Genomic DNA, 16,893 nt, shown 5'->3' with positions numbered 1-16,893 from the left:
CAGATGTTAGAAAAAGATAGATAAGTTAGAAAGAAATAAAAGAAAAAAGAAATACAGACAGACGTTAGAAAAAGAAAGAAAGAAAATAAAGAAAGACAGATGTTAGAAAAAGAAAGAAAGAAACTTTAGAGTAATGTTGCTGTCAGAGCATAAACAATATCTGCAATATGAATAAGTTACGACGATAAAAGTTCAAAGCAAAGGGAGACTTTTTTTTTTTCACAAAAATCACTTTAAGGACTACAACAAACTGGTGGGGACTACACAAGCTTCCTCCTGGGCTAGTGACATCACTAACCTTAACACACACACACCTGAAAAACAAAATTTATTGGGATCAGCCTGATGTCTTTTGATAATTATTATGGATGTTGGGTTATCCGTAAAATAAATGTAATGGGGAAACAAAACCACCGTATAACTTACCATTAGCATGAATACACTGCAGTCCACAGATCCCAACTGAGCTGGAACACCCTGGAAAAAAAAAAAATCTAAATGGAAAAACTAACATTTTATTTATACACTAAAGATAGCAAAGAAATCAAAATTGTTGTAACATGAAATCAATACCTTATTTTTAACAAGCTTCCAAGATCCCGGATCCATCTTTATTGCAATTGAGCTTAAAAAGAAGGGGGGGAAAAGTTAGTTATTTTATACACACGAGAGAAAGAGAGAGATGAACTCCGTGTTGAACCACTTAGCCATGTTGCAGCAGTAGACAGTAGCATACCTGAACTAGGGAGCAGGTGTAATTTATTTTTTAAATGCCACTGTCTATGCCTATCTAAAGCCAGAAAACAAAGTGTTGAACTGAACCACTGGACTAATATGTAAAACTTTGAAGCCTGGTTTCACATATAGGGTTTAGATCAGGCGTTCTCAACCCTGGTCCTCGAGGGCCACTCTCCTGCAGAGTTTAGCTCCAACCCTAATTGTATTGTAATTATACTACACACCTTGAGGGGGCAACAAGGAGTAATACTCTCAGGTATAAAATGGGTGTAGAGAGTAGAAGTAGTAGATTTGTAATGGAGGAGTAAGCATGCCTTACGAAGCCAGACAAGCACTAGTCCTGATTGGGAAACTGAGAGTTTGATGCTCAATCGGAAGTAAGCATTGTTTATTTTCTTATGTTGACTGGTTGATGTATGAATAGTTATTTTCTTAATGTGATTATTTTTTGTAGAAGGACTTCACATTCTGTGGGATTTGTCTTTCTGTCGCACATGCCTGTTGGGACTCTTGTCTGAAACACTATGAAGTGAGTTGAGAGGCCATGGGGCTTAATGCTGCGAATCCTGAAACTGGATTACACCCTTACTGTTGTGGATCCTGAAGCTGAATTATACCACATATGTGATTTTGTATCAACACTAAGGTTGGCACTGGGAAGATTTGGGATTTGTGTTCTTGGACCTGAGCTTTCATGGACATTGATTTCTGTAGTGTGGTCAATGAACTTTTTACATCATTATCCTGGTCATTGTCATCTTCGTCGCTATCATCAATCAAAACATAAGACTTTCATTTATATGTTGCTGGTTCTTGAGTGGAAAAACATGTAAGATCTTTTGTGTGTCTATGAAAGGGTTTGAAAGATAAAAAGGATGCAATGAATGAAAAGTATTTATTTATTGTTTTCTGCATGTCACAGTTTTGTTAAGATCTAATAAACATTTCTAGTGTGTACATTAAAATAACATATAGTTAGTGAATCCCACCCTATAAAAAAATCAGATTTATAGCTTATTCCTTTGTGAGGTTAAGGAAGCAGTTATACTGTTGTGAATCTTAAAAGAAACAATGGCACTGATATTTTAAGATACACAAGTGTAATTTGCTTTCAGTTAAACATGTATTTTAGTCTGGGACTATTTTGAGCCTTGTCTGTGAAACTGGGGGTGAAAGTTATATGGAAAAAGTGAACAGTTCCAGTATATTTTGAATAGATCTATATAAAATAATTATATAAAACAATTTATAAATAAATTAAAATAATTATTTTATATATATCTATTCAAAATATACTGGAACTGTTCACTTTTTCATATAACTTTCACCCCCAGTTTCACAGACAAGGCTCAAACTATGAGACCAGAATATGAATATGAATATGAATATGAATATGAATATATATATATATATATATTCTGGTCTCATCTGGTGATTGGGTCCCATCCAAAACATGATCAAACTAAGAAAAGAAACAGACACTGAAATGTCAAATTTTCGATACAATCTAGAATTTGTATTAAAAAAAAAAGATAAAAAACAGAATGCCTTTTGCCTGCTTTGATCAAGACAGGATATAATACATTTGAACATTATGTTCATTATGTGAAAACATACCAGTGAGTTTGGTTGGTTTTGCAACTGGAAATCTGGGGTTTCCTTCCTGGCACATATGTTTGTCCATCCACAGCAATCTGTGACAGGCTGTGGTGAACTTGGTGAAACTACAAAAAAAACAGAAGTTTAGAATATGGTGAAGTAATGTTGATTAAAATGGTGTTTTGTATTAAAACATAAGTTAGATCATTTGGGATATGTTTTGTTAGCATTGCACGTGTATCATCAAGGCTGAGCTTGTCAATTCCAATAAATCAGCATGAGCTTTATTCTAATCAATAGATTAAGTTAACATGTTAACAAACGCTAATATTTAATGATAATGGTAACGTAAGTTAGTATTTGAAGTTAATGATAGCCCCTCACAAACCAGGAGCACACGGTGCACAAGCTGCGTTTCTACAAATGATTAAATTAACCAATTCAACTTGAGTAGTCACAGATACACTGTCTCTAACATAAAGTTAAACTCCAACGTACAGAGCAACAATTCTTTATTAATCTGATAATATACAAACTTACCGAGCCAAATACCGCCGCCATTACTGAAGATTCGCCGGCGCCACCATTGGCTGCTGTCGCTTGACTTCCAGGTAAATGTGATTGGTTGCTACTACGTTGGACGATACTGATTGGCTGCCACGAAATGGCAGGTCCCTCCTAATATGGCAGGGCTTCCGGCTGTCAACGGCAGCAACTTCCTGCTGCCAGTGGCAGCTACTTCCTGCTGCCAGCTGCCGACGCGCGCTTCAATCTGTTGTGGAGACTCTCTATTCGTTCCGGTGCAATTACAAAACAAAATGCATACAAACGTATGCTTGCCTGATATACAACCACTGATAAACATAATCGGTTTTGAGAAAAAAAAAAAAAAATATATATATATATATATATATATATATATATATATATATATATATATATATATATATATATATATATATATATATATATGAGTATGGATTAGAACCCATAACCTCTGACGCACTTGGCAGAAATTCTACCGCTGGACCATTTCAGTACATATATTAATTATGGATTTACCCACACCAACATATATCAAACCTCATTAAACGACAAATTAACCCCAGGCACTATTTCAATCGATTGCTGGACATCGTAATATTATTGTACATACATAAATGTATGATTTAGCATTCATTTAGCATTTTTTCCACTCAATTATGTCGTAATAACGAGATCTTATGTCGTTAAAACGACATATTTTCTTGGCCTTATAAGGACATGTGTAGTCATGTACAAAATATGCTTTTATCTACATAAAATTGATAACCATGTCTTTATCACACTTCTACGTTCAAAAAGCTTAAGCAAATAGTAGCAGCCCCCAATGGACACCTTATTAATAAACCATACTATCCTACAGAAAAGCAGATGAGCCCAGAATATGAACGCAATGCATTTAATTAAGCGTTTTCCTCCCATAGAAACCCTTTAAGGGTTATTAAAAACTCTTAACCTGTCTTTCTATGAGAGGATGACATTGCGGTGCACAGCAAATCCTAAATGGTATTCAATGCAAAACAAAAATTTAAAATATAAGTAGCTAATAAAATAAACAAATTATTGTGGCATTAATTAGCCAATATTTAGCCTAAACTTTTCAAACTGGCGCAAGAAAATGCAACAGAAATTGATTTGTTAAATCTGAAGAGGACTTATCCGTCTGGCATGGGCGCTCACTCTAACGTTAACCTAGATAAATGTTCACTATTATTAAAGGGACAATAAGTAACTTTTAGGTATTTTATTATCTAAAATCAATATTTTTATTCATAAATATGTCCTCAATGGTGTACAAATACCTCTGCCAATGATCTGACTTATCCTCGTAAATGAAGAATTTATTATCTGTATATACATAGGACGGGTAAGTCCACGGAGGCTTCCATGTAGTTCCGCCATCTTGAAAAACTATAATAGCAGAGAGGGACAAAAAGTACTAGGCCAACGCGTTTCCGTTTTTGTTCAGAGCCCGCGTCACGTGACTGAAACCAGCAGAAGCGGAGCAGAGCAGTGAGAGGCGCTTTTGTCACTGCCCTGGCAAGTTTAAAAGGCTGCACTGCACGGTTAAGTCACAGGATAACGAGTCCTCTTCGTCGAAAAAGTCCACAATAAGACCGTAAAAGGAATCGTGATCGGAGATTACAAAAACAAGGGTTATTATAATGTCGGGATAGCTAATGCAGGAGAAAGCTTTCAAAAGAGACGCTGAAGTTGCCTGCTTTCTTCTCGACAGGTAAGTCAATGTTAAGGTCTTAATTACAGGCTTTTATTTTTATTTTTTTATTAGCCTATATAGACCAGCGTTTCCCAGCGGGGTGACACGACACCCTGGGGTGCTTCTGGCGAGAGCAGGGGTGCTGTGTAAAAAAACAATTTTTACCATCAATCTCGGATCGTCGGAAGTCTCTAATAACAACAAATAATGCGCACAAATTATAATAAAAATGCAAATCATAAGTTTTCGGCGTTGAATTGCGGAGGTTGCACTTGCGTGTGATTTTATTACCGTGCCTTATTCCCAGTGCGTCCACATAAAGCTGCCTATTTTTGATTGATGCGCTTACAGTCAAATACACACGAAAACATTGTCACAACGTCCGTCTTGCCGCGTATTCACATAAACACATCGGTTATGTCCGTGCTTCTGTCAACGCAATACGTGCGATTAATGTTTTTCAGTTTAACACGTTAAAAATATTTAACGCAATTAAAGCAGCATTATTTCTGTCATCCTTTGGCTAGCCTTACATTATATAATCACGTTCTTCTTCATGCAAATGCTTCTAACCATGCAAGCGAGAAAATACAAAAGAGAATGCGCTGTCTGTGATGCTGACAGGACGCGCGCCAGACTCGACTTCTCTTTCGCGCTTTCGCTTTGAGTATCCTCATCAGAGCAGTCTTAAATTAGTTAAATAAAGTCTTAAATGAACGTTAAGAGTTGTGAGAAAATGGGACGCGTGTGACATCAGAATCAAATAACACTTCATTCATAAAAATATGCCACTAAACAATTATTTGAAATATACTGTCTTTATGATGTTTCTACATTAATTTGAAGATTTACTGTGAAATTATTAGGCTACATAAAATATAGTAAAAACAAGCTATCTTGTGCAATTATAACAAAATTATCCCAATAATTATCACATTATCCCAATTATTATCCCAATAATTATCCCATACACTGAGTGAGCAAACATTTAGGTGAGATTTGCAATGGTAATTGAGCTTATCATTGAATAAAAAGAGTTTATATATGTGTACTAAATTCCTTATACATTTGGTATTGGTAGCCCTTTAATGTGTATTACGCTGTTACGCACGAACAGCGCGCTGACGTGCATTCCGCCAGAGCGGTTTCAGTTTACTCTTAGTTTCGTTTCTGCCGCCATCTTCTACGAGTGGTAAATGTGCGTGCATGAATGTAAGTTCATTTATCCTTATATTTAGCTGTTATATCGAGATATATTAACACTTTCATGTAGCAGCTGTACATCCGATTGTTGTCGTTATGTTCATATCGTGATTAATGTGTTCAGAGGCGAGTGATGCCAGTGTAATTCACGTGTACATGTTTAGCGCTATTTGCCGCGCTGTGGACAATATAAACATGTATAGATGATGTATACTGAGGTGAATCTTTATGTTTACTGTATTCATACATATTCTTATATATCTTTATTTGTTTATTTCAGACTAAACCACATTCTACCACCTCAGTTATAGCTGTAGTATGACCCTCGGGATGCCCCGTACCTGGGGCCGTAGAAATGTATCTCTGTGTTGTCATGGAAACAGTTCAGTAAATATGCCAGCAGGCTAAAGACATGCCGTTGTCTGTGTTCATCTATAGTACAAATTACCACATGGTGTCAGAAGTGTTTAATGTTAAAACCAACTCAGCTTTCGACGTGACAGTATAGTCGACAGTTTAATGAACTTTTCAGGGAAAATCACCGCTATTTGGAGGTAAATCAACGCGCCAGCTTAAGTAAGATGTCCAGAGAAGAGAGAGAACGCGCGGGACCACCCTCTGCAGCTTACGCCGTTGGAGATGCATTTCGCATTAGCCCTCCAGAGAAGTTTGACTGCAGAGACATCCAAAATTGGCCCAAATGGATTAGACGATTCGAAAGGTACAGAGTAGCGTCGGGTTTGGATAAAAAGGATGAGGCATTCCAGGTGAACACATTGATATATTCCATGGGAGATGAAGCAGAGGATATCTTACATGCGTCGGCGATACAAGAAGAGGACAAGGTAATCTACGAGAAAGTAAAAGACTGTTTCGATAAACATTTCATTGGAGAACACAACGTCATTTTCGAGAGGGCCAGGTTTAACATGCGGAAACAAGAGCCGGGGGAAACGGCTGAGTGCTTTGTTACTGCAGTTCACAAATTGGCGGAATATTGCAAGTTCGGGACTCTCAAAGATGAACTGATACGTGATCGCATAGTAGTGGGCATAAGAGACATCAGACTTTCCGAAAAGCTACAGTTAGATTCAAATCTGACTCTGTCTAAAGCTACGAACTTAGTAAGACAAAGTGAAACTGTAAAACAGCAGCAAGTGGTGCTGCGCGGCGCGGGAAATCACGCACACAGCGCGCCCAGTGATGAAGTGCACGCGCTTTCGCCTGCTCGAAGGAAAGAGTGGAATTCCGAACGAAGAGCAAAACATAATGCTACTGGAACATCAGGGATGTGCCATAAATGTGGGAGAGTGCCATTTCATAGTTGGAAAGATTGCCCGGCCAAGGAGGCTGAATGCAGGAAATGTCACAGAAGAGGACACTTTGCTGCTGTCTGCAAATCCAAGCAGCCTGTGCATGAGATGGCAGATGAGGAGGAGCAACTCTACCAGGACAGCCTTCTCCTGGGTGAGGTGAAGGCAGACTGTGCTGGTTGGTACTCAGACATCAAAATTAATGGGGAAGTTGTTTCTTTTAAATTAGACACAGGAGCAGCAGTGACCGCGATACCCACACAATTATATAAGTATAGTAGAGATGGTCCTCTACTTCACACCTCAAAAAGACTGTATGGTCCAAATAACAAGATACTGCCTGTGGTGGGACAGATACAGAGTAGACTAGAAAGTAAAGACAAAAAGGCCACTCAGTCTGTATTTGTCATTGATAACCTAGCCAGGCCACTGCTGGGCTTACCAGCACTTACAGAACTGCACCTCATTGAGCGATTGGATGCAGTTGAAGAACAGGGAGAGAAAGCAGATTCAGGGGAGGTCTTCAAAAAGAGGTTTCCAAAGGTGTTCAGTGGATTAGGGAGACTTGAAGGTGATTACCAAATCCGCCTGAATGAGAACGCCATCCCTTATGCTCTGACCACCCCTCGCCGCGTACCAATCCCCTTAACTGACAAAGTCAAGGAAGAGCTGGAAAGAATGGAGGAGATGGGGGTCATCTCAAAGATAGAGAAACCCACTGATTGGTGTGCAGGAATAGTAGTGGTCCCAAAACCCAATGGTAAGATAAGAATCTGCGTTGACCTGACCAAACTCAATGAGGGAGTGTGCAGAGAAAGACACATATTACCCTCAGTGGACCAATCATTAGCCCAGCTGAATGGTGCACTGGTGTTCACAAAGCTGGATGCTCGTTGTGGGTTTTGGCAGATACCCTTAGCACAGGAGAGCAGGGAGCTCACAACATTTATCACCCCCTTTGGCCGATTTTGTTTTAATGTTCTGCCTTTTGGAATTAACTCAGGGCCAGAACACTTCCAGAGACGCATGTCCCAGCTCTTAGAAGGGCTAAGTGGAGTAATATGCCATGCAGATGATATCCTCATATGTGGAGAGAATAGGGCCCAACACGACGAACGGCTCACAGCTGTTTTGACACGTCTCCAGGAGGCGGGTCTAACACTAAATGAAAAGTGCACCTTTGCACAGCCTGAAGTCCTGTTTGTGGGGCACAAAATCAGGGCAGGAGCTATTGAACCTGACCCCGGGAAAATCAGAGCCATCACAGATATGCCCATCCCACAGAATACAGCAGATGTTAGGCGTTTTTTGGGGATGGTCACATACATAGCAAAGTTTATCCCTCAGTTTGCAGACACCACCAAACCACTCAGAGATTTGCTGTCAAAGAACAATGAGTGGTCTTGGGGCCACATGCAACAGACATCATTTGAAAACCTCAAAAAGGAGCTGGCATCACAGAGAGTGTTGGCTCAGTACAGACCACAAGCCAAAACAAAAGTGTCTGCAGACGCATCATCCTTTGGCCTGGGGGCTGTCCTTATGCAGAGACAGGATAACATGGAGTGGCGCCCAATCGCTTACATCTCTCGAAGCCTTTCTGAAACAGAGCAACGTTATGCCCAGGTTGAAAAGGAGGCGTTGGCCATCACCTGGGCATGTGAAAGGTTGAGTTCATACCTCATAGGCCTACCATAGAGACAGACCATAAACCACTACTGGCCTTGTTGGGGACAAAAGCGTTGGATGACTTACCTCCCAGAGTTCAGCGATTCCGTCTCAGACTGCTGAGGTTCACGTACAAGATAATTTACGTGCCAGGGAAGGCTCTCATCACAGCAGACACACTCTCCAGGGCCCCGGTGAGACGGCCACTGACCGAAGAAGAGGCACAACTGGAAGGGGAAGTGCAGGTCTTCATTAATATGATACGTGAAAACTTACCTGCATCCCAGTCTAAACTTCAACAGATAGCTGAGCACCAACAGAGGGATTCTATCTGTAGCCAGCTGATGTCACAGTGCAAGAGAGGGTGGCCACGGCAGGAAGAGCTGTCCCAGCAACTGAAACCCTATTGGGTCCACCACAGTGAGCTACACATGAATGGTGACCTTCTGATGAAAGGGCAACGGATTGTTATACCAGAGACATTACAGAAGGAAATGCTGTGCAGACTACACGAGGGACATATGGGGACAACCAAATGCAGGCTGAGGGCCCAGCAGTCAGTGTGGTGGCTGGGACTGGGTGCTCAAATCACAAGAATGGTGTGAGGTGTGTGCTAAAAACCAACCATTTCACCAGAACCAATGATACCCTCAGAGCTGCCACAGCGGCCCTGGCAGAAAGTAGGAGCGGATATGTTTTATTGGGAAAATGACTCTTACTTATTGTTAGTGGACTACTATTCTCGATACATTGAAGTAATTAAAACCCCAATAACCACATCAGCAGGAGTTATCAATGGCTTTAAATCCATTTTTGCTAGACATGGGGTTCCTGAAGTACTAATAACTGATAATGGCCCTCAGTTTTCTTCAGGCACTTTCTCCTCATTTGCCATGGACTATGATTTCAGACATGTGACCAGCAGCCCATACTTTGCACAGAGCAATGGAGAGGCAGAGAGGGCGGTGAAGACTGTCAAGGGGCTATTGAAGAAAAATGCTGACCCATACAGGGCTCTGTTGGCCTACAGGGTCACACCGCTGCATCACGGACCATCGCCAGCAGAACTCCTGATGGGCAGGAGACTGCGCTCACCATTGCCAGTCTCACCTGTTCAACTCAAACCTCAATGGCCAAACAGGAAGGCCTTTGCAGACAAGGACAAACAACTGAAACACACACAGACAGTTGACTTTAATCACAGACACAAAGCTACGGTTAGACCGGAGCTAAAAGCAGGTCAGCGAGTCTGGATCACAAATACAAAAGAATCGGCCACAGTGATTAGAAAAGCAGACACGCCCCGCTCATATGTAGTGGAAACGGACTCAGAAGAGGTGAGGAGAAACAAAGCACACCTCAGACCCCTCCCAGAGATACAAGCCCCACCACCAGCCGTGGAGGACACGGAACAGGCAGCAGGGCCAGAAGAAGGGCAAGGGGAGGGGGGGAGGATACAGAGAGTCCACCCAAGGAGAGAGGTGAAAGCCCCAGGGTGGCTTAAAGACTTTGTAACATAGTATTCAGCACCTAGAATTAAGCATTATAGACAGTGCTATGTTTATGTTTATTCTGTCTGATATCTTTGGTTCAGGTTTAACTTTCCAACAGACTAGGTGACCTACGGTTAAGGCAGTTCTGCCAGTGTGAACATTTATTTAAGGTTTTATCACTACTTTGGGAGAAGGGGAGATGTAGTATGACCCTCGGGATGCCCCGTACCTGGGGCCGTAGAAATGTATCTCTGTGTTGTCATGGAAACAGTTCAGTAAATATGCCAGCAGGCTAAAGACATGCCGTTGTCTGTGTTCATCTATAGTACAAATTACCACAATAGCTAATGGCTGTATAATGTTGGACATGTATATTGACACATCCTGAAGAGATAAACAGTTCACAATCTTCTGTCTCCTGTCATACTTCTTGCCGGAGTTCCGTAGTGGACTAGCCTTCCACCTAACTTCACAAAATAGAGTCCTTTACAATATGAATAAAAAGCCTTAATTGAATATGTCATTATGTAAAGATCTCTTCAGAAGACAGTAATGATTTCCTAGATTTTAAATGGATGGACAAAAAAATAAATAAATAATAGATAAAAATATCTATATGACAGTAGGCCTATAAGTTCTTCCCTGTGGTATTGAAAATTGATACATTTATTTATTTATTTATTGCTCAAGTCATAAATGTTTCATTCATTCATTCATTCATTCATATATTCATTCATTCGTAACATGCATGAACGAAGAAAAAAAAAGGAACAGGAAGAAGAAAATCTTATGGTACCTGTCATTTATTTGTGCACATCAAAAATTAAATAAAAAAAACCCCAGCACATTTCAAGGTATAGTATCAAAGTAGTATATCTACTATTGAGTAAAGTAGAGAAGGCCATATAAACAAGGTTGTAAGTTTTGTTTGTTCAAAACTGTAACATCCGTTTGTTCATTGTGTCAAGTTGTAGTTTGTTCGAAATAACAAAACAGTTCACCCGAAGGAAAACTCGATGAAGTGCTATTGGAGGACATCCTGTCATAGCTTTTTGGTACATAATGGCTACCGTAGATGCAACACACATTTGAAAATGCGAGGCGCTAGAGAGCACTATTCATTTGATTGCAAAATACAATTTCACCACTAGATGGGAGAAAATCCTACTTACTGTCCCTTTAAGGGTATATCCAAGTGTTTGTGCGGAGTGTGGAGCGCGCACTGCATGACATGGAGGCGCCGGTGCCATCACTCACTTTTTCCACATCAACAGTGGAAACAACTTAAAATACTCCAGCATTACTGGTCATACATAATACATCAGTCGCAACTACTTTTATTTGTGTAAACTCACAACAACAAGAAAACGTTGTGCTTTTGTAAAATAAAATAAAACGAACAGGGCACGCTTTCATGATCTCTGTGAATTGCAGCGCGTCTCAAAAATGAACTGAAAAACAGTGTATACAAGCCTCACAGACATGAGAAATATAGCTATCTATATAGCCTAAAGCTTATAAAAAAAAATTCCACCAACGAAAAAAATCCAATCGAAAGCAAATACGTACGGTACCATAATAATAATAATAATAATAATTCATTACATTTATATAGCGCTTTTCTCGGCACTCAAAGCGCTTTACAGAGGGGGGGAATCTCCTCAACCACCACCAATGTGCAGCATCCACCTGGATGATGCGACGGCAGCCATATTGCGCCAGAACGCCCACCACACACCAGCTTACTGGTGGATAGGAGACAGTGATGAAGCCAATCAGTATATGGGGATGATTAGGAGGCCATGATGGACAGAGGCCAAGGGGCAAATTTGGCCAGGATGCCGGGGTTACACCCCTACTCTTTCGAAAGACATCCTGGGATTTTTAATGACCACAGAGAGTCAGGACCTCGGTTTAACGTCTCATCCGAAGGACGGTGCTCTTTGACAGCATAGTGTCCCCGTCACTACACTTGGGCGTTAGGACCCACACAGACCACAGGGTGAGCACCCCCTGCTGGCCTCACTAGCACCTCTTCCAGCAGCAACCTGGTTTTCTCAGGAGTCTCCCATCCAGGTACTAACCAGGCTCAGCCCTGGTTAGAAAAAAAAACCATCTCTTTAGGCTATGTAATCCTGTCCGTATGAAAGGCGCATCTACATTACAGCAGAGATGAAGATATGTTTGCAGGCAGCCTACACTGATTTAGAAAAGACTGGTTCATTAATAAACAATTAAAATGCTTCGTTATTTTTTTCACACATTTATTATCATTAGCCTACTTTTGCCAGTGTTTTGCGGCAAGTTTTAAGCATGCGCTTGAGCGCGGAATATAGGCTATAGCCTACATGCACCCAGGATTGAATATAAACGTGCAACTAGTCCAAGTCTAGAAAAATCTTTAGTCTATGGTAACTCTAATCAATAGCATACATTTAATATTTGACATTATTTAATTAGTAATTAGTATCCTCTTTATTATTAAATTAAGATACTACTGGTAACCATATTTCTACCATTGCTTGTTCAGTGATTCAGGTCAAATTATTGTGAAATAATGATTATGTTAAAACATAACCAACACCATCAAATCACCATTTCTCTTTGTTCATCTGGCTGTTATAACTCAGGTATACAGCAGCCAAACAAAATCTAAAGTCAGGATTCAAGCCAAATGTTACTCATTTTCTTCAGGAGACCAAGGATCATTGCACCAGTCCGGAGAACATTGTTTTATTTTTTATTTATTAATATGTAATTTCTGTATACTATATTGTATACTACTAAAGTTAGTTAGATCCAAAAAAAAAAGAGGATGGAGACAGCTCCTGTCAGTGTTTATTGAACATCTAGTGGCGCACGTCATCATCACATTCTCGAGTAACGCAACACGCGTGTTAAAGGGGACATATCATGCTAAATCCACTTTTTTAACCCTTAAATACATTTTGTCGTATATTTGGAGTGTTTATAAGTACAGAAAAGTTGAAATTATTCTCTTCAGGTGCTTCGTTGATATCTTTACATTCTGTTTTGGTCATATTTTTCAACCGGTTCAGATTTTTCTGTTATCTATGACGTTTTTTTTCAACTATTACGTCACAGTATTTGCAGCGGAACTGCCATTGACTTCCGGCCCAACACTTCGAGCAATCCGCCATTTTGATTTCTCGCTGCAATTTTGTAGTCCAAGCTAAAAGATGCAGAAGTTATGAGAGGGTAAGTTAAAATGTTCGGTTGTTGGATTTTGTAACCCACACGCTTCATTACACCGTCTAATATAGATGAACTGCCGCGCTTGTGTCAGGACGCATGTTTAACTGAAAGAACGAGCAGAGAGAGAGAGACCCGGTCTCGCGCGCGCTCGCACTCTCTCTTCAGAGCCAGACGAACGTGTAAACAAGACATCACCGTCTCCAAACTAGACGCTGTCTTGCTCTCTCTCCCTCGCACATATTAATCGAAATAAATCGACACGGTGGTAAAAGGTCGGAAGACCAAAGTTTCATGTGTAAATACAGTAACACACCATTGCGATACATCCATATGAAGACGTCGTTCTGCAGGTTCGTCGTCTTCATTTTCATTTCGCTCCTGCTCCGACTCTGGCTCGAACATGTAAGGCTGGCTGGACAAGTCTTCTGTTGTTGATATTTTGTTAATAACGTGTGAATAAAACGTTTCTGTGCCGCTAGATAATCGTATCTCTGCTATCAAACTACAAAAATGGCTGAACGGGGTGGAGTTGAACCTCTGCAAACTGGAGAGGGGGCGGGGTATGAAGTGTCTCATTTGCATTTAAAGAGAAAGCACCAAAACGAGTTGCTCTCAGACGCACATCAGAAAAGGGGTAGAAAAGGGGCCTGTGGAGCTATAATAATGAGGAATTCAGACCCAAGCATTGCAGTTCCGCTTTATATAGACTGCAAATGTATGATTTATATGTAAAAAGGAACGATTTAAAAGCATGATATGTCTCCTTTAAAGGGACAGTTCACCCAAAATTAACATCTGTCATCATTTACACCCCTCATGATGTTTCAAACCTGTATGACTTTGTAATGTTAGTATGAATTTGTATTTTATAAGATAGTCAAAGCTGCTATGTATATTTGGTTAAAGCAATATTTTTCCTGAATCATCACTAGAAAAGTCTTGAGCTCACAGCTCACACACACAGCTTGAGCTCACGGTGGAGAATCAGACCAATGATCTAAAAGTGGTAAAGCTTTTCTTTCTGAAGAATCGAGATGAATTTAGCCTTCAAAGGATCTCTGTGTTTGCGTATAATGTTGCAGATTTTTCTCATTTTATCCTGACTGGTTGAACTCTGTGTGATTTCTGAATATTGCTCCTCATGAATTAGTTCTTGCTGACACAGTTTATCTGCAATGATCTGGACATTTGTAACCCCCTGAATGAGATCTGGCCAATTGTTATCAAAATATCTTGCTTTATCTGCCTCACTATTCAGACACGGCTCGTCTCTTATAGGACGGGTCAGATCAAATAAAATTTTTTTAATTGTTGTAGTCCAGATAGTCTTCTGATCCTCTTCTCTTTTAAGAGTCATTTGAAGATCATTCTCCAGACTTGTGTTGACACTGAAGAAGTTTGGGGGAGTTTCTCTTCTGAATGTGATCCCTTCTTCAGGATTGATAGTGGCACCAGGAACGTCGGGAACATGAAGTTTGTGTGGCTTGTTCATCCGAAATGGCCTGTCAGGTCTGGGATGCGGTATTGGGTAACTTGACTTTTCATTCTTCTCAACCTTTTCTTTTGCATGATCATCAAGTGGAAACAAATAGAGCTTTAGAATGGGAGGATCCATGTAGAGAAGAAGATCGCAGTGTTCGTCCCATCCCATTATCCAACTTATAATTAATGTTTTCAGAGAGAAGGATGGTTGGACAATCTTAGCATGGAATCGGGTCAACTGCACAGGTTCTGTGGTTATTCCCTCGTCTTTTACGGTGAGGACTTTCACAGCATCTTTGAGAGAGGGGTCAGACTCTCCTAAACAGGCGTAATGGGGCAGATGAACTTCCTCCAGTTTCCCTGAGATCACCGTCACGTCAATTACTGGACCGATCCGGTTGCACTGCAGCCTCTCCAGCTCTGCGATTAGGAAGAGTCCGTCTACGGTACGGTACTGAAGGGTGACGACACAGTCACAGACCCATCGCATTCTGGTCCTGACACACTCGTAACGGCCTGGGTAAGTGCTGACCTTGAACTTTGACCCTCCTTCATCTGTACAGGCCGACGGCTCAATCTGAAGCCACTGATCAGAATCAGCTATATGAACACAAGACTGACAGTTCAGCAGCGGGTGAATATCGAGCCCAGAAGGTTTGGGCTGAGAGAACCTGTGAAGAACCAGAAGAAGGCAGAAGCAAAGAGTCAGCTGCTTTTATTAATCTCAGTTAATGTTATTTTCAATGTTTATTAATACATTATTAAAATCAGAAGTTGTATCTGTCAATATTATTTAATGTACCTGAACTAACATGAACTAACAATGAACTGTTGACTAACTAACGTTAACAAATACAGTTAATGCATTAAAGGACAAGTTCGGTATTTTACACTTAAAGCCCTGTTTACAGATTGTATCTGATGAAATAGAACGGTTAAGATAAAAATTTGGACACATGCTCCTGTCCCGAGAATTTTAGGTTTATTTCGCTTTCCCCCCCACCCCCACAATGGTTGTCTAGGTGCACTGGAACAATCCTTCCTAAAACACATTAAACTTTCGTTTACAAAGACGTGAAACTCACCGAGTGGTCAGGGGTGTTCACTGATATGCTCACACAAAAATCGCTGCAAAAGATGCTTTCCAACAGGTTTTATCGTAGTTTTTGTCCAACTCCATTGACTTGTATTGAAAGAGCTGTGTGAGGTACGGTATTACTCCGCCGCTTCTTCTTCTGCTTCTTCTGTGTATTCAGTGAAATGCCAGTGGTTTGCTTGCAATCGGCAAATGTGCATTGTCGCCACCAACTGGGCTGGAGTGTCTATTATTCAAGCTCTCAACGGAAGAATCTACGGGTGTGAGACGTTTGGAAAAATAGGTCCACAGTTTTACAACTAATGGTAAAACACCTGTTGGAATGCATCTTTTTCAGCGATTTTTGAGTGAGCATACCAGTGAACACCCCTGACCACTCGGTGAGTTTCACGTCTTTGTAAATGAAAGTTTAATGTGTTTTATGAAGGAATGTTCCAGTGCACCTAGACAACCATTGTGGGGGTGGGGGGGGAAGCGAAATAAACCTAAAATTCTCGGGACAGGAGCATGTGTCCAAATTTTAATCTTAACCGTTCTATTTCATCAGATACGATCTGTAAACAGGGCTTTAAGTGTAAAATACCGAACTTGTCCTTTAACGAATGTTAACTAATGTGACCTTATTGTAAAGTATTACCAACAATTCAAAACCAACAACATGCAAACAGTTTACTATAAAAACTATTTGACAGGCAGTTTGACAGAGAGAAAATATAAAGCTAGTACCAGGGCACCAAGATTTTATCAAAGAATTTGCGGACTTTCTATCAGAATTAATATTGACTGCAGATAAAGTACTAATTGTTGATGATTTTAATATACACA

The 16,893-nt window shown here is 40.4% G+C and overlaps 1 protein-coding gene across 2 annotated transcripts in view; it reads right to left on the bottom strand.

Moving 5' to 3' along the window:
• Positions 1 to 11,069: 11,069 nt before the first annotated feature.
• The window catches only part of LOC307154420 (NACHT, LRR and PYD domains-containing protein 1 homolog), a 29,863-nt gene continuing 24,039 nt past the window's right edge, over positions 11,070 to 16,893 (bottom strand). For both annotated transcript variants that reach the window (XM_079864346.1, XM_079864347.1), the window contains exon 6: positions 11,070 to 15,643. In XM_079864346.1, the coding sequence (XP_079720472.1) occupies positions 14,488 to 15,643 (1,156 nt within the window). In that variant the 3' untranslated portion in view covers positions 11,070 to 14,487. The remainder of the gene's footprint in view (positions 15,644 to 16,893) is intronic.

The sequence above is a fragment of the Squalius cephalus genome, assembly GCF_949319135.1.
Source record: "Squalius cephalus genome assembly, chromosome: 2".
Taxonomy (NCBI): Eukaryota; Metazoa; Chordata; class Actinopteri; order Cypriniformes; family Leuciscidae; genus Squalius; species Squalius cephalus.
The sequence above is the reverse complement of the archived record's forward strand: the minus strand, read 5'-3'. Positions and strand labels throughout refer to the sequence as shown.